The sequence below is a fragment of the Durio zibethinus genome, chromosome 9, assembly GCF_047325235.1.
Source record: "Durio zibethinus cultivar Kanyao isolate XHJ-2024 chromosome 9, ASM4732523v1, whole genome shotgun sequence".
In the NCBI taxonomy this organism is placed as follows: domain Eukaryota; kingdom Viridiplantae; phylum Streptophyta; class Magnoliopsida; order Malvales; family Malvaceae; genus Durio; species Durio zibethinus.
In genome coordinates, this window is record NC_143170.1 from 27,602,368 (window position 1) to 27,620,382 (window position 18,015).

General features: G+C 30.4%; 4 protein-coding genes across 8 annotated transcripts; 2 read left to right on the forward strand and 2 right to left on the reverse strand.

Annotated features, from left to right (window-relative positions):
* Positions 1-529: 529 nt before the first annotated feature.
* Positions 530-1,965, reverse strand: LOC111317980 (uncharacterized). Of its 4 annotated transcripts, none has more exons than XM_022920564.2 (2): positions 1,813-1,965; positions 530-1,699 (listed from the first exon to the last, which is right to left on the reverse strand). In XM_022920564.2, the coding sequence occupies exon 2, from the start codon at positions 1,223-1,225 to the stop codon at positions 674-676; it is 552 nt and encodes a 183-aa protein (XP_022776299.1). In that variant the 5' UTR covers positions 1,226-1,699; positions 1,813-1,965; the 3' UTR covers positions 530-673. The 4 variants fall into 4 exon arrangements, with proteins under 4 accessions (XP_022776299.1, XP_022776316.1, XP_022776291.1 ...); XM_022920581.2 differs by having other exon boundaries at positions 530-1,403; positions 1,813-1,963; XM_022920556.2 differs by having other exon boundaries at positions 1,796-1,960.
* A 10,206-nt stretch (positions 1,966-12,171) lies between these two features.
* On the forward strand, positions 12,172-13,756 carry LOC111317997 (protein TAPETUM DETERMINANT 1-like). Its single transcript, XM_022920594.2, has 3 exons — positions 12,172-12,282; positions 12,532-12,639; positions 13,303-13,756. Exons 1-3 carry the CDS (start codon positions 12,204-12,206, stop codon positions 13,644-13,646), a joined length of 531 nt encoding a protein of 176 aa, XP_022776329.2. The 5' UTR covers positions 12,172-12,203; the 3' UTR covers positions 13,647-13,756.
* Positions 13,757-13,861: 105 nt separating this feature from the next.
* Positions 13,862-15,172, forward strand: LOC111314011 (glutamate-1-semialdehyde 2,1-aminomutase 2, chloroplastic). The gene has a single exon (XM_089766103.1). It carries the CDS (start codon positions 14,009-14,011, stop codon positions 15,050-15,052), a length of 1,044 nt encoding a protein of 347 aa, XP_089622229.1. The 5' UTR covers positions 13,862-14,008; the 3' UTR covers positions 15,053-15,172.
* A 137-nt stretch (positions 15,173-15,309) lies between these two features.
* Positions 15,310-17,984, reverse strand: LOC111314031 (membrane-anchored ubiquitin-fold protein 3). 2 transcript variants are annotated; one of them, XM_022915009.2, is made up of 4 exons: positions 17,828-17,984; positions 17,508-17,694; positions 16,222-16,392; positions 15,310-15,662 (listed from the first exon to the last, which is right to left on the reverse strand). In XM_022915009.2, the coding sequence occupies exons 2-4, from the start codon at positions 17,635-17,637 to the stop codon at positions 15,607-15,609; spliced, it is 357 nt and encodes a 118-aa protein (XP_022770744.1). In that variant the 5' UTR covers positions 17,638-17,694; positions 17,828-17,984; the 3' UTR covers positions 15,310-15,606. The 2 variants fall into 2 exon arrangements, with proteins under 2 accessions (XP_022770744.1, XP_089622230.1); XM_089766104.1 differs by having other exon boundaries at positions 17,508-17,748; positions 17,828-17,933.
* Positions 17,985-18,015: the final 31 nt, after the last annotated feature.

Genomic DNA, 18,015 nt, shown 5'->3' on the forward strand with positions numbered 1-18,015 from the left:
AATTATTATATAAATTAAGCTTTTAAAAAAAGGAAATTCATTTACTTCAAACATGTAAAAATAATTTACTCAAACAGTTTAATTCGCGTTCTAAACATATTCGTGCGTGATTTCATTCCCCATATTAAAAGAAAAAAAAAAAAAAAAACAGAGAAGATAAAATTAGCTAGGTTGGTTTTATATGGAAAATTTGTAAGTATTCTTATTCTCTCTTTTTTGGGTTTCTTCGTATAATTTTTTGGTATGAAAAATTCAAAATAGATAGATTTATTTAATTCTTCAAATCAAAATAAAATATATTTTATCAGATAATTTAAAATAAATAACTGTAAGTCGTACATTTAAAATAATTTTAATAAATGATTATTAATAAAACTCGACCTAAAGCCTCTTGATCAAGAAAGATTAACCTTAACTATAATGCCAACCACTTGTCGGTCTTTTTCATCCGTTTTGATCTTTATCTTCCCCTTCAAAGTTTTTTATTTAAAAAAAAGGGATTCGAATCTTGCTTTTATGCTCGGACATAGACATTAAGTGTACTAATATTTTTAGTATATGCACTAAATTATGAAAACAAAACACCACTTTGAATTACATTGATGTATGTGCAAGATCTTCCCAAATCCAATCCTAGTTTATAAAAGAATGGGAAAATTTTGTAAACGGTAGTTTAATAACTATTCAATTTAAGCATTCGAGATGGAGTAAAAAGTTTATATGATCCATAGCCTTCATTGATACTAGAACTCTGGCGACGAGAAGGGGTGCAAATGATTAATGGACTGTAAGCAAAGCTGCAAACGGGAGTGCTTATTTCTTCTCCACTGTCCATCTCTGCCAAAACTTTGTAGAACAGATCAACATCGCAAGGAAGCTGAAGGGGACCTTCACTGCTGAAACCATATTCAAGTTCAGCGTCTTCTAGCAACATCTTGAACAATGGATGGTTGGCAAACTCGGTCTTGATCACGAATCTTTGTCTTTGGGGTCCAACATAGACAGAAAAGCAGCCTTCTGGAGCTACCTGACACTTGTTTTTCCCTTTATGATCTTCTTCCAGGGAAGACGATGATCTTGTTGTACAGCAGTGCCATGACTTGCTCTTCTTCAATGCGTCACAAGAAGTTCCTGATGACTTCTTGCTGCCAGTTCCAAGCGACCAGCATCTTTCCCAGGCCCTGACAATCACGTTTTTCTTCCATTTCATCTTCAAAACATCCATTCACAAAAGAAGCCTGTTTTGATTCACCAATGCGAAAATTGAACGCCCCTTCTTTTTTGCCTGTTTTTGTTCACAAAATTCAACGGAACCTGAAAACGAAGTCTTGATCACCAGAAATAATAGAAGCCAGAGAAGAAGAGAGGGTGAATCTTGTTCCCGGATAAAACCATCCAGTAACCTTAAGAATCCAAGCAAAGAAAAAGAGATGAGAAGGTTAAGAGTAGAAGAAAACAGCACGAGATATGATTTGAGGCAGGGGTTTTATTAGCGGATAATCATTATAAACCAATCCTGGGATATCAGTTGGCACTGTTTTATAGCCCCATACCCCAAATACAGACTCCAACAAATAAATATTGCATTATTAATTGTACTTGTCAACGCACAAACGCTGCTGGATTTTGAATATAAATAACAAAGGTCAATATGGAAACAAAAGAGGCCACTAGTTGTTGTCTTCAACGCCCCTGCCTCCTAGTGGAGAAATATGATAACAAAAGCAAATCAATTCAAACATGAACTGAACATATGATAACAATAATTAAATAAAACAACTAATTAAACAGAAACCTGGTGAGAGATATGACCTCTTGTTGCTATTGGGGATATGTTGTTGTCATTAGCACATGGAGAAGAAGACATTGTAAAGTGGGAGTAGGTTAGGTGAATTTCTGGGAAGGCTTCACTTCACCTTTTGTCTTCTTCAAATTTCCCCTCATTTTTCCTTTATGTGAGTGTTTGGAAACAAAGTGAAAGGAAATTAAGCAAAGGATAATTATTATGGTGACGACAGCCTTCATTTACGTAGGCTAATTGGTAAGATTAATTCTAAATCATCTTAAACCAAGTTTCAACAACTTTGTACATATAAGACCAAAAAAGACAAGAAAATGTTGGATGCATATGATGGTTCATCACCTGATTATGATGTTGTCTCTCTGATGTGCATAGCTGTTATCTCACCTTCTGGTTTTATTTTATGCATGGATTTTTATTCAGATTTTTTCTGATAACAAATTTTGATATGTAATATTTTTACGATATCGAATTAACAATTAAGTTTTAAATTTGGATAATTTCAAATATTAAAAAATATATATTTATTTATTTGTTTTCGAATAGAACTTGTCAATTGTGTCATTGTCAACTCTCTTTAAAGTAAAATTTGCAACAATAATTGGACTAAAAAATATATACATCCTACAATTATTGATTCTAAAACGATTTACCAACAAATCAAAGTAGTGACATAGTTTAATTTTTTGACTGGGTGGTATTTAGTTTAAGTTATCCTTTTGTGCATTTGGGGGCATTGGTTTTACCATTTCATTTTCCCATTCCAATCCGATTACAGATGATACCTTCACCATGTAGTAACTCCCAAGCATATGAAGTTGACAAATGGGGGAAAAATTAAAGAATTTGAAGGTGGCAGCCATTGGAAATCCATTGCTGGTGGAGCATAACTTTATAGAAAATTAATACTAGTGGCTAGCTTTGTTTTTGGCTGCGCCAAGATTGCATGAATATTGGGTTAAGTTCCTGCCCATCAATTCTACCCATGACGAGTTTAAACGTGTTTGAATCAAACTCTTTAGTAATTCTTGAATTTGATAATTCGTATATTTATATTATATTAAATTTTAATAATTTATGTATTTATATTATATTTTATAAAAAAATATGTATTATAATTTATATTAATATAAAAATATAAGATAAATTTTTTATTTAATTTAATTTATTTATAATTTTTATTAAAAATTTAAATTATATTATTTCTTATCTTTTATTTTTATTATTTTTATATTATATTACCGTTTAAGATTCTCAAGTTCCCTTTAGCACAGACCAGTGATCGACAAGATGTTAAAGTTCGATGATTTGGCAGCAAATTTCTCCCACCCTCTCTGCGACTTGACTGCTAGCACTCGCCATGGTCAAGTTTCCCTTGACATTTTTAGCATGAATAAGCCTAATTTCTCAAATTTGACTTTAAACAAGGGCCATTAATTACTTCATATCTCTTATCATATTTAATTTGATTAAATAAATATCATTTTATGATTAAATTCATAAAAATTTCTTCCATCACATATATTAAAAAAAATTCCTTTAATATTAAAGTGCAATAATTTATCACATTTTTTATATTTTAAAAAATTAAATTAAATCAAATGAAAATCGATTTTAATCTAATTCAACCATTTGGCTAAATTATCGGACCAGGGACAATTTTTTTGGATGCTTGAATTGTCCTAAACTTGGGGCAGATTTGTGATAGCAAGATGGATGAAGACGTCTGAATGGGCAAAATAATGGAGGCGCCACCATCCGTTTCCATTATCCATAGTTAATTTCTTCTTTCCACATGTGTTGAAGTCTATGGCTTTAAATAGGACTAGGTACCATGTACCATGTAACAGCACGACCCACCTCGTAATCATTACCAATAAGTCAAAACAATGATTCCCACTTTGGAAGTTAAGTGAGGAGGATCCAGATGTCCCACCGTGGAAACGAAAATATGAATTCGGAGGGCTAAGCTTAGTCAAATGACATGTGATCAATAGGATAATTTTCAGTTAAAAAAATAATGAAGCCTAGGAAATATAGCCGCTTTAACCATCAACAGCCATACAACTTGTCAGCTTTTGCTATTGTTTTTTATTTGAGGCCTGAGGATGATTGTTGAAGAGTCACCTTTCTTCCGGAAATCACCTGCCAATTTCCGAAAAGAATAAAATTGTAGAAGCATCCCAACTTTTGATTTGATTCAATAGTTCATAATAAGGGATAGATTTAGATAAATTTTTAAATAAGATTCATAAAATTTTTTATTAAAAATAATTAAGAATTAAAAATTTTCATTGCATAAATTTAATGTGTAAATTTTTAAAAAAATTTAATGAATTTTGATATATATTTTGATATAGATATTTTTATTAAAAATATTAATAAAATTTTTATTATTGAATAAGTATCAATCAAATTTGAATTATAAATAATATTTTTTATAATTTTTTATATATTATTAATTTTTACATTAAATTTTGTTAATCTATCTATTATAATTTTTTTTATTAATGTTTTTGTTAATTCATTTAAAAAAAATTCATAAATTTTACCTAAAGAACTTTATTTAAGGTTTGTAGGTTCAAATTTCTCGTTTTTTAAATACGAATGAAAAATAAAAAATAAAAAAATAATGTTTACCATGATGCAATTTAGTAATTTAAAATTTTTTGACATTTTATGATTATAATTAATTTTCTTTAAAATTTAAATTTTAATTCGATTAATATTCAATAACTCTAAAAGGACCATTAAACATGTATAACACTAGTAATAATTGTGTCCTAATATCATTTCCAATATAACCTTGAGTGGAACAATTTTGCTACAAATTACAAGAGTCTTGTAATTGATAATCTGTAGAAAATATATGAACAAATACATATAATAATTCACATGTTGCTTTCTCTGATTTTATTAAAAGAGGACCAAACAAAACGTGAAAGCTGACATCATTATATGTTGTTCATGATTGAGGAATAATATGAAATATATAAATTAATATTATTCAACAATAAAACATGCCAAAAAAATTCAAACTCCTTTAAAAAAATACTACAAATAATAAAGTTGATATAAAATATAATCTATCAATTAAACCTGTAATTTTTTCTAATATAATTATATAAAATAATAGTGCATGTTGGTACACAATTTTTATTTTTTTTAATGAACATTGGCACGTCGCATTGATAAATATGATCTCAAAAAATTAATATAATATATCTATGTTGATTATCCAAAGTAGTGTTATAAGTTTTGTCTTTTTTAGAAAGAAAAGCTTTTACTTAATTTTTAATATTAAATTTTAAAGAATTCCAATTTTAACTTAAATAATTAAAATTTAATCTTTAAATATTATAAATAAATCTAAATAGTATAGCATATGTCATAAGTAGGCCCCTAGCCTAAAGTAGGTGGGCCAAATATGGGGTCTCATATATAACAATTGGGTTTAGATAAGTCGGCCTCTTGTCAATCTGTGGCAAGTATAGGGTCTCATGACTCGTATATAACAATTGGGCTCAGAACTTGAAAGAAAAATACGATTATTTGACACTATAAGCTAACATAATATTAATATAATGTAATAATATAATATTAATTTGATACAAAAAATAAAAAATAATATAATTTAAAATTTTAATAAGAATTATATATGTATTTAATAAAATAAAAAAAATATTTTATGTTTTATGTTTTATATTTTCGTATTGATATAAATTATGACGAATAATATTTTTATAAAACATGATATAAATATATTAATTTTAAAATTTTATATGATAAAAATATATGAATCATCAAATCTACTTTGATTGCATCACTTACTGTTGTTATTGCAGTTTCTTGCATGTATTTTCTCATTTGAAGTTTTCTTCCTCTCATCCAATTTTTTTTCTAGAATTTACTTAGAAATGGAGCTGAGCCCTGTGAGTGATTGTTGAGGACTTACTTTCTTTTGGAAATCGCTTGCCAATTTCCAAAAAGAATAAAGTTGTAGAACAATCCCAACATTTGATTTGATTCAATGGTTCATGATGGAGGGTTCAAATTTCTTATTTTTTAAATAAGAATGGAAAATAAAAAAAGTAAAAGAATGTTTGTTAGGAAGCCATTTAGCAATTTACTTTTTTAAAAAAGAATTTTATGAGTATAATAATTTTTTAAAAAAAATTTAAAATTTAATTTGATTAATTCATATAATCATCATTCAAAAAGTGACATTCAATAAATTTAAAAAGACAATTAAACTTATATAATACTAGTAATAATTGTATTATAATATCATTTCGAGTATTCCCTTGATTGGAATAATTTTGCTACAAATTACAAGGATTTTACCAAAATGATAAAAAAAATCCTATGAAAATTTTCAATATTTGACTAATTAAATTTAATTTAAAATAAAATTTTTTTAATTAAGATCAATTTAGGATAACATAAAGTTATTTTTCAAATATATTTGTTTATATAATTTGTAAATAATTAATTTTCATAATTAATAAAATGTGATTATATTAATATTAATACCTATTAAAATATAAAAATAAAAATAAAAATTAATTAAATAAATAATTATTTAAATAGTATAATTTAAAATTTTATTTTATTCAACAAAAATTTATCAATATTAAAAAAAATTTCTTCCACAAAACAAGTGCATGAATCTAGCACATGTGACAATGCACATGTTGCTTTCTCCAATTTTATTAGAAGAGGGCCAAGCAAACGTGAAAGCTGACATCATTATATTTTGCTCATGATTGAGGAATGATATGAAATATATAAATTAATATTATTCAACAATAAAGCATGCCAAAAAAATTCAAACCCCTTTAAAAAATTACTACAAATAATAAAGTTAAATATAAAATATAATCTATCAATGAAACCTGTAATTTTTGCTAATATAAGTATATAAAATAATAGAGCATGCTAGTACAAAATTTTTATTTTTTTAATGAATGTTGGCACGTTGCATTGATAAATGTGATCTAAAAAAAATAATATGGTATATCTATGTTGATTATCTAAAGTAATGTTCCAAGTTTTGTCTTTTTTGGAAAGAAAAGATTTTCTTTAATTTTTAATATCAAATTTTAATGAGTTCGAAATTTAAATTAAATAATTGAATTCTCAAAAATTGAGATTTAATTTTTAATATTTACAAAATCTTTGTTCATAATTTTCGAGTTTTTATTTTTTGAAATTCTTAATCAATTCTTAAATATTTTTTTATCCTATTACTTATTTAATTAAAAAAAATATAACACATATAAAATTTTTTGAATTCATAATTTTTAAATATTAACTCTAATAATATATTAAATGATATAAGAGATAATCGAAAAAATTTTCGAGTTTTAAGATCAAAATAGTATCGCTTATCTCATAAGAAGGCTCGTAGCCTAAAGTAGATGGGCCAGATACAGGGTCTCATATGTAACAATTGGGTTCAGATAAGTCGGCCTATTTTCCATCTGTCGCAAACATAGGGTCTCATGACTTTATAACATTGGGCTCAGAAATTGAGAAAAAAAAAATGGCTAAAGCTTCTATTGCACCCGCTTACTATTTATTATTATTGCAGTTTCTTGAATGTATTTTCTCATTTGAAGTTTTTTTCCTCTCATCCAATTTTCTTGTTAGAACTAGTTTTAAGTTGTGCGATGTACGGATATACAATTAACTCAATTATATATAATATAATTAATAAATTTTATGTAAGAAAATAAAAAATTTCAATGTAAAACAATAGATAAATAAAAATAATATAAATCAATATGTACTTATATAATATAAAGAAAAATGCTTTGTATCATATCTTATCTAATAGTAATATTTATATAAAATTAAATAATGTTTGATTTTAAAGATAGAAATTTATTCCATTTAAAATCAATTTTTTGTAGAAATTGTTGCTTGGTGTTGCCCCTTGCTTTGGTGTAAGACATCTAGAACTCACAATAACAATTACAAACCCTTGGCTAGATGGTGTCCATCCTTGCATTATATTCACAAAAGTCAAAGTAGTTCAAATTGAATTTTCATTTTTTGTTCTAAATTTAACTAAAAAATTTCACCTTGTTCGCATCCATTATTAGTCATGAAGGAAAATCTGAAAAAATCTTCAAAAACTAAAAATTGAAAAGAGATAAAATATTTGAAATTATTCTATTCAAAAGTTAAAAAAAAAATTATATTGAAAATGGAGGGATAAATGGAGTATAAACATGCATAAAAAAATTGAATAAAAGAGAAATAAAATCTATTGACAAACATGATAAAGAAAAAAGTTTATTAACATAAAAAAAATGTAACTTGATAATTAAAATTTTCTTGATCATAATAAAATCAATACATTTGGAGGCTTTTCAATAATAACCTCTGACTATTCTTAGGATAGAAGTTCTCTATTTATAACAAGAATTTGAGATACTTTTATAAATTGAGAGTAATTTATGCATAAAATTATAATGGGTTATTAATTATTTATGTAATATAGCTTTTATTTTGGAAAGTGTACACTTAATTAGACCTATTCATGGGTCGGGCTAAGTTGGGTTTGGGTCGAACCTGGTATGATATTCTAACATTTTAAGTAAGTCCAAGCTTGGTCCGACCTGATTTTTTAGGCTTTATTTTCTATCTAAGCCTGTTCCTACATGTAATAATAAAATCCAAACTCATCAAAAATATTAGTATTTAAAATTAGAGAAAAGAGTTTTTTTTTTTGTAACTTATTAATTTAACTAATTTAATTAATTTTAATTGATTTTATGAGTCAAATGAGTTTAATTTAATTTTGTTAAATGCAATTTAAAATTAGATCATTGTTTTGTATAAAAAAAAAATGGGTTTTATCATATTATAACTAATAAAGCATATAAGTCTTATCCATTATAAAAAAATAAAACAAATGGGGTTTGTCCCATTATAATAAAAAATATTTTTTAATTTTTAGGTTGGATCACGTCGAGCTCGAGCCTTAAATAATGAAACCCAAACTCGATCTTATTTTTTGATCAAGCCTTATTTATTTGTCTAGATCTATTTAATGGGTTTAATATTTATGTTCAAGTCTTTCAAAATTTCAAATAGATTTTCATATTCGGGTGGATCACCCGACCTATGAGCAGGTCTACACTTAATATTTTGAAAATTTTTTGTACAACAATAAATTATACCAATTGTAATTAATATTTATAAGAAATAAATATGAAAATATGTTTTCAACTAATTAGATTTTTATTTTAGGTTTGAATCATTAGCATTATATGCCTTCTATATTCATTTAGTTTAATAAATATATAAATTATTTCTTAATTAAATACTAAAATCAAAGTCATTAAATAGTTAGTGCTTTCAAAGCATATTTTTTATTTGTAATTCACATGTTTGATATTTAAAATTAATAATTGAATTTGATTAAAAATGATTTAAGATAATTTAATTGTAATACATTTATAAAAGGCAAGAATATTAGATATTTAAAAGAAAATAAATAACCTAACTTAATCAAATAAATTTCTTTTAAATTAATAAAATGTTTATAAAGTCAAAACAAAATAATTAAATGCAGAATACGCGGCGACTGTTTAAAGCAATTCATGTGTCGAAAAAATAGATTATTTACATTGAATTATTTTCTTTTATACCAAAAGTTTTGATTTTTATATATTTATAAAAGATTTACTTGAGAACGGAGCTGAAATTTCATTATAGACTTCTTTGTTCCCCCACCTCTCTATGGCTAAAACACACGTCCACCTCTCTGATGACTTACTCATTTTTTCCGGATGGGAAACTCATCAATATTGAGAATGGTTGACACTGTTGGAAGCATCTAAATACCATATTCATGTGTTGCTTGACAAAGTTAAGTTGCTGGAGAAGATGAAATTTTCTGATGACTTCAAGCGTGATGGTCGATAGCCCTTATAGCATTAATTTTGGTCGCTAAGCAACCAGAATGTAGATTCATGAATTTTGTCATCTGAAGCAGTGTTGGGATCAACAGCAATTCTTCTTTGTAACTTTGGCTAGGGACAGCCCGATATATGAATAGATATGTAGAATCATTGTCCATGATTGTAGTTAGTGCTTGTGACTTGTCGTCTGATGTAAACATGGAAATTCTGAGGCCTAGATGCACCAATTGTAAATGTCTTGTAAGTTCATGTGTATTTCTCTTTTGAAAATATATCTGAACCTAAAACAATTCAACTCCAGGTCTCCAACAAAGATGCAAAGGGACTTCTTCTTCTTTTTTTTTTTTTTTCATTTATTGCTTATGAAAGTTCTTCCCCATTACTCTGGACTCTCAGCAATGATCGTCAACTCATTCGCAGCATTCTGCCATTATAATGGTGGTGGTACATAGCATATAGGAAGCATGGTTTGTCGTGAAGTTGGGCTATTTGTAAGAGGCCTGACCGAGGCAATAAAACAGCAGCAGCAAGAGGGGGTCGCTAGTGGCAGGGCTTCTCTCTTTTCATTGGATGTTTTGACCAATGTGTCTTAATCTGGTGTCCAGGCAAGCTTCCAGGACCCCCACCTACTTCGACAGCAACATGCAGAGGTCTCAAAAGAGAAAAATAACACAGCGTTTGTATTCGTAAAATTTTAATCTCATGCAAAAAGAAAATCCCCAAACCCCAAGTTTCTCCCATTTTCCATTCCTGGTCCCCATAAAATATGATTGTGGAAATCCTCTTGGTGTTGACCTTTTTTCTTTCCTTTCTCGTGGAACATCATACATTCTAACATGGGTGTTTTTTATTATTATTATTATTTCTAATTGGACCATCTCCTAACCTCTTTTTGATGATGCAATTTTCTATATAAAAATCATGAAAATGAATATTTACAAACTATCATTCGAAAAGACTTGCTCATCCTTTTGCTAAAATTAGCAGCGCATTATCTTTATCTATAATTTGATCAGAAACATATACATTTAAAAAAAAAAATTTGGTGTTGAAAAGATAAAAAATAAATATATTATTTATTACTCAAATCAACATAACATATGTTATATTTAATAATTAAAAAAATAATGATGATAAATCATATATTTGAAATGATATTAATTTAAAATCATCATCTAAACTCAAACTCAAAATGATTTACAATAAAAAAAATCATATCAATTAAGTTAATTTCTTGATACATTTTAAAAAAATTGTTATGACATGCAAGTCCCTAATTTTTTTGAAAACATTAGAAGTAACCAACGGATCGAAAAAGCCAAAAATTATAGTTTTTTCCTTTTTAATTTAACAACATTCCTTCATAATGTAACGAATCTCTTAACCCTAATTAAAGATTCTATCCATAAAAATGTAAGAAATAATAAATTCTTTGTTTGGCCGCACGTGACTATGTCCACTGAAATTATCAGACTCTAGAGTCTATCTTGCCTGGTCTCTTCTGCGTCGCTGTTGCATTGTTTGTGTACTGTACTCCCTGCTTTGTCGACTGCTCACTAAATTCCATTACCCTTTATCTTTCACTTGAATTCATTTTATATGCTTACTTTGGTTTCACTTTCACCATTTTTTTTTTGTTTTGGGTTTCTCTTTGCCCTTTCGTTGCAAACATTTCTTTCGTTTCTCTCAAGAACTGCCACTTTTAGCAACAAAAAATCTCTTCGTTTCTTGAGAGACAGGAAAACAGGAAGAAACCAACCCAAAAAAAAAAAAAAAAACATTGAAATGAAAATGGGTTTTGGAAACTCATTGTTTAGAGATGACTGGTACGAATCGCCGTCGTTTGGGGTTACTGTTTTGGAACCTAAAGTGTAGCTCGTGAAACCTAGTTGGCTTTTGTAGACTTTCTTTTTGGTTCTAGTCAAATCTGAACCGCCTACTTCTGAGTTGTTTTTTCATTTTTGTTATTTTGAGGGATGTATTAACAGGCTATATCAATAGACGAAAATGGAAAATATCTATTACGAGACAAATTTAGAAAATAAAATATAAAAAAATCTTAATTTTCATATCATATTAACGAAGAAGACGATGGAAATTTTTGTTTTAATTGTTTGTATTTTACAATAAAAGTCAAAATTTATTTATATAAAAGTAAAATATTATAAAATAAAAATATAATAAATACAAATAATGATTAAATTATTTTTTATAATCAATTAAATTAATATTTAATATTTTTAAAATTAATATTAAATTAATTTAAAATATTACTAAATCAATATTTAATATTTTTTAAATGAAAATTAAATAAATTTAAGATATTATTAAAATAATTGAAATCACTTTAAAATATTTCCAAAAATATTACCATAATATCATGTATATATATCTTGGTTTTCCGAGACAGAAGAGTAGAAGAGAATCTGATTAGGGTTTTCAATTTTTGTGTCACTTTGCTTTCACCGATGAATCGCCGATTCCTTTTGGCACTATCCTCGTTATCCTTCGCCGTATTTTTCCTCTTTCTCGTCTTGCCTTTCTCAGGTGCGTGATTTGCATGCATAAATACTCTTTTTATTTTGCTTTATTAGTTTAATATTTTATGTTTCCTTTATCAAAGTGGATGAAGCCACTCTTTCACGTACATGGGGCTTCTCCATGTTTCCTTTTAAAGTCCTTGTGATCTTCCTGTTTGTCTCTTTCTGTTCATTATTATAGTATAAAAGGATCTTCTTTTAACTAATTCCTTTCATTTTATACTCATTTTTGTTTGTTTTTGGGATTTTGTTGCAGGAAATGGTAAAAGCATCGGTGGTTCATTCGGTTTGAAGCCGCTGATGAGGCTGAGGATCAAGCAAGGGAACAACGCACTTTCTACTCCACATCGAAAGCTTCTTCATGGTAAATGAAAAAAAGAGAATTGACCCACTTTTTTCTTCATAATAAAATGCCAAAAAAACTAGGATTTGAAGTTTTTGTTCTGGGTTTTTGTTATTGTTATTGAATGTGGGGTCTTCTGGGATGACAGGTTTTTTATGAAAATATTTTTTATCCAATACCTAAGCGTACGGTTCAAACTATGGCCGTCGTGTCTCGCCGTTGATGATACAGTTACTGTTGATAGTACCTTTAAAATGGGGTCCTAATAGCCCATCAAAGTTTTATGAACCTCTTTTAGCCTTCTTCGTAATTGAATGCCTAGGGCGCAATTTAGCACAACCTTTTTATGATAGCCCTTGCTTTTAGAGTTAACTAAAAGCTTTGTTTGAATTTTCATTTTCAATTAAGGTCCAAACTCTAAAGCAATTGGCAATGTGTCCACCCTTATACCAAGTAACCAAGCCTTTTAAATTTTGTCTCATTCTTTTCCCTTCAATTCCTCTGAATCATCCTCCAAACAAGTGAATTTTGTTTGTAGACGTTTCACATTATTGGTTGGGTTGGTGGTTTTTTTTTTTCACTTTACGTTTGTTTTGTTTATTGATTTGCTATAATGTAAAGTGGACCATATTTTAAGGCTTAGGCTTTCACTATCTGAATTTTTTTTTTCCGTTTGGTACCCAGGAACAGCAATGGAGGAACCCATCCGAAGTTCGGGAGACAAGTGTACCAAGGCTGATATTGTGATCAACCAGGGACCTACAGCCCCACTCCCAAGTGGCATACCAACCTATACTGTTGAGATCGCGAACGAGTGTGCCACTGGCTGTGACATCTCTGATATTCACCTAAATTGTGGCTGGTTTAGCTCGGCTCACCTCATCAACCCCAAAATATTCAAGCGCCTTGGCTACAATGACTGCCTTGTTAACGATGGCAAGCCCTTAATCCATGGTGGGACAATCTCATTTCAATATGCCAATACCTTCCTTTACCCTCTTTCAGTCTCCAGTCTGGTCTGTTCTTAGCAGGATTGGTCACTGGTTAGATACCCTTGTGATCTTTCTGGTTTTAGGGGATTTTCTTTCAGCTTTATGTCATTAGCGGATTGAGTCCTTTCGGGAAATTGACTGATTGAAGGTTTTTGATATATACCTTAATAAAGTTCTCTTGTGAAATTTGCATGATGGCTTTCATGGGCTTTTGGGCAGGAATGCCCATGTCGGAGCCCGATCAACACAAAACTGAACTTGGATTAAATGTCCATAAAAAACCAATACAATGTCCATTTTCAGACATAGAAGAACTGGCCCACAGAATTTTGACTTTTAACGGTCTCCCCGTTTAAAGAGGAAAAATTTTGACTATTGACCCACTAAATTTTGAAACGATGAAGAAAGGAACCAGCTTTGGGGCTCCTTGTCTTCTTGAGAATGTTTTGGCAGAGATGGTAATCTCAGCTGTTCCTAGCATTGAAATGGTTCGATTTGTGAACTCCGGTACAGAAGCATGCATGGGTGTGCTCCGCCTTGCCCGCGCCTTTACTGGCCGAGAAAAGATCATCAAATTTGAGGGTTGTTACCATGGCCATGCTGATCCATTTCTTGTCAAGGCAGGTAGTGGTGTTGCTACCCTAGGGCTGCCCGACTCTCCTGGTGTTCCCAAGGCAGCAACTTTTGAAACTCTAACTGCTCCATTCAAAGACATATCAGCTGTGGAAAATATCTTTAACAGTAACAAAGGAGAACTTGCAGCAATTATTCTTGAGCCTGTTGTTGGGAACTCTGGCTTCATTCCACCTAAACCTGACTTCCTTGAAGCCATACGTCGCCTAACCAGGGAAAATGGTGCTCTCCTCGTCTTTGATGAAGTGATGACTGGATTTCGCTTGTCTTATGGCGGGGCTCAGAAGTACTTTGGCATAACTCCTGATTTAACAACCCTAGGGAAGATAATTGGTGGTGGTCTGCCTGTTGGTGCATATGGAGGAAGGAGGGAGATTATGGAGATGGTGGCACCAGCAGGGCCAATGTACCAGGCCGGGACCTTGAGTGGGAACCCATTGGCAATGACAGCTGGAATACAGACTCTTAAGCGGTTGAAGGAGCCAGGAACATACGAATACTTGGATAAGATCACCGGAGAACTTGTTCAAGGCATTCTAGATGCTGGAAAGAAGACAGGGCATGCAATTTGTGGAGGGTATATTAGTGGGATGTTTGGATTTTTCTTCATAGAAGGGCCTGTTCACAACTTTGATGATGCAAAGAAGAGTGATACAGCAAAATTTGCCAGGTTTTACAGGGGAATGCTGGAGGAAGGTGTGTACCTTGCACCTTCACAGTTTGAAGCTGGATTTACAAGCTTGACTCATTCTTCTGAAGACATCCAAAAGACAATTGCAGCAGCTGAGAAAGTTCTTAGCAAGATTTAAGGTATCTATAGCAGTGTCTTGATTACTATTTTGTGATCCTTTTATCTTTCCTGTCCTTTTGTTCTCCCTTTCCTCTTGCACGATTGTCAATTTTGCTATCAAATTAATGGTTCTTTTGTTGTCAGTTTTTTAGATCAAGATTTGTAGTCTTTTCTTGTTACTCAGAATCTGTATTTGTCACTTATTAAACCTTTTGTATCTTGGTAATTTATGAGATAATTATCTGCTTTAAAGCTCGTTTAACAAGATTTGTAAGATTTGTGTTTAAGTAGTAACATATGGCATTTATACGAAGGCATATCTGCTTACAATTTGGTATACATTTAGTCTTTACATGGAGTAGTCTATACAAGTTAACAAATGATTCAAGCTAGTATTTGGAAACAACGAAACTAAGGAACCAAAGAAAAGAAAAATGCACTTCATCATCACTCTATTAAGAACTTGCATAGATGGACTTTGCAATGAACATACAAGGGATACTCAGAGACAATGTTTACCTTCCTAAACATTGTTACCAGCATAAACATGTTTCCAACTCTACAAGTTCGCCTTCATAAAATAGAACACGAACATACAATCTTTCTGGGCGAATCATCAATCTTCTTTTCTGTTCAGATGGGAAATCAAGCTTAAGTTGACAAGTCAAAGTATGAAATTTTTAGTAATTGTACACTGTCATTGACTCAGATTATTGACCTTAAGGACAAAATGCAATCCCATGGCTGGTAGCTTCTGGAGTTTAATGGATCTTATCACTGTGTGAAGAAATGTAGAAAGATGCAAAAGTGGCTAGGAGGATCTCTTAGTAATGATAAAGGAAAAGGGAAAGATGGCCTCTAGTAGGTTCATCATAACTCAAGCAGTGTGGTTATCGATGATCAATGATGAAGTTAAACAACAGTTCTCACTTCCACATTTTTCTCTCAAAATGCACATACACATCGAATTAGTTTTTAAAATCTTTATGCAAAAATAGAAAATCCTCCATCGGAAAAATCGATTACATATCATTTGGCTATCACTACTAGTTCAAGTGCAGATATATGTCAAAGAGCTGGACATCCTGATGTCCACTTCAGTGAGCAAGCTAAGCTTAAATGCCAATAAGAAAGAGTTCTTGACATTGGAGGAGCAAAGTTCTACATGAAGATAAAGATGGAGAATACCTGTTTTAGTTTTTGCAAGAGATGGCTGTACTACAACGTGCATGATGATAACCCCACCTGCAACTTCACCAAAGGGTTCTTTACACTGACCAACAGTCTTGTCGTTCTCCAAAATTTTACCAGAGCTTATCAGTTTGACTTCATTCACTGCCTTTGGAATAATTGTCTTACCTATGGAAGGGCAGAAACAGCATTTAAGAAAATTAAAACAAAATAGTTCAAACTATTAGCCTATATGGATGCTTCCTTCTGGTTCTTATGATAAAAAAATATGAAGATTGTTGACAGATGCAGGCAACAAGACAATGGAGCAAAAGTTGATGCATTCTTTGAGGATACTTGAAATAAAATCATGATCATTCTCTTTGCAATCCACATATCACTTGTTTTTTAAAAGTCAGGATGAAGATCACATCAACGGAAGATTCCAATAACAAATCCAACGATTCAAAACATGTATTTACAATTTACACAGCCAAATTTAGCCTTCTCTCTGAATATACATTCATAAGAACATCTTGCAATTCTTATCAATTGTTCACATCAACAACACACCAAATGTACCAACAATGTAGGTACAACCATATTGAAAGATGATCTCCTCTCTTTGTTAGGCCATCGATAGCTATTCCATGAAGCTAAGGACACCATTTTGCAGCGAAAAGTTAGAACCCAAGTTCCTAAACCTATCTACCATAAAACTCTGCAATTACCGTGTGCTATAAAATAGTCCTTTCTTATTGCATTCCATGACTAAACCTATAAACCTACAGCTTTTTTCATTTGTCTTCACAATAACTAGGTTCAAACTCCAATCTGGAGTAGGGATAGAAACGAACAGAATGTTCAACAAACATTTTAGGATTAGTTAATTAAATGAATAAATCACAAATATGGTAAAATTTATTAATGTTTGATTCGTTTATACTCATGGAGTAAACTTTAATGAATAATTCATGAACTAAGCTGATTTTTATTTATTAAAGTTAACAAATAACCCGATTCGTTTATTAAAATTAACAAATGATCACGAACATCATTTTAATATTTGTTAATTACACGTACAAACCAAGAACAAAGTTCGTTCATATTCGGTTGTTACACCCCTGAACGGAATCACCTATGCTGTATTATAAACTATATATGCCAAAACATTTCTTCCAAATTTAACGGAAATTCCCCATAAATCTTACAACAAATGTAGAAACGTCATAATTAAACAAAACCCAACAGCAAAAACTTCATAAGCAATTAGAAAAGAAATGAAACAAATGAAAAGAGGAAACCTTTGGGCCAATCAGAGACAATTCTTTGCTTAAGCATGTCTACCGTGGATGTGGCGGAGTAACGAAATGGCCCGATATCCGACCCGTCATAAAGCCTGAATTTTATATCCACCAAATTCTCCTCCGGCATTTCCGCTCACTTCTCCTTCTCTTACCCACCAACCACCTCCTTCCCCGTGTTCAATTCCTGCACAAATAGATTCACCACCGTCGGGTTCGGCTCATTAAATCATCCCGCCGCCTAAATTTCCATAAATTAAAGCCAAAACTGAAAATTCAACTAAAATCAGAACTTAAATAAAGAGGACCAAAATTCAAACCTGAATTTTTGTGTAGCAATTGATGAATTTGAAGCTCAAGTTTTGTTTTTGCTTTTGTTTTGTTTTTTTTTTTTTTTCTTATGTTTTTGAAAGATTGTCGTTTGGTGAACTGAACAAGACAAACAAGTCCTGCCATCCCCCAAAAACCCCAAACACTCCACCAAAACGAGGTCGTTTAGGTTGCGGTT

Excerpts from the sequence above, each read along its gene's own strand:
- LOC111314011 (XM_089766103.1), top strand. The coding sequence starts at position 14,009 with ATGAAGAAAGGAACCAGCTTTGGGGCTCCTTGTCTTCTTGAGAATGTT.
- LOC111317997 (XM_022920594.2), top strand. The coding sequence starts at position 12,204 with ATGAATCGCCGATTCCTTTTGGCACTATCCTCGTTATCCTTCGCCGTA. Across the intron at positions 12,283-12,531 it reads TCTCGTCTTGCCTTTCTCAG|GAAATGGTAAAAGCATCGGT; the intron begins GTGCGTGATTTG and ends ATTTTGTTGCAG. Across the intron at positions 12,640-13,302 it reads ACATCGAAAGCTTCTTCATG|GAACAGCAATGGAGGAACCC; the intron begins GTAAATGAAAAA and ends TTTGGTACCCAG.
- LOC111314031 (XM_022915009.2), bottom strand. The coding sequence starts at position 17,637 with ATGCCGGAGGAGAATTTGGTGGATATAAAATTCAGGCTTTATGACGGG. Across the intron at positions 16,393-17,507 it reads TGTCTCTGATTGGCCCAAAG|GTAAGACAATTATTCCAAAG; the intron begins GTTTCCTCTTTT and ends GCCCTTCCATAG. Across the intron at positions 15,663-16,221 it reads TCTTGCAAAAACTAAAACAG|AAAAGAAGATTGATGATTCG; the intron begins GTATTCTCCATC and ends CCATCTGAACAG.
- LOC111317980 (XM_022920564.2), bottom strand. The coding sequence starts at position 1,225 with ATGGATGTTTTGAAGATGAAATGGAAGAAAAACGTGATTGTCAGGGCC.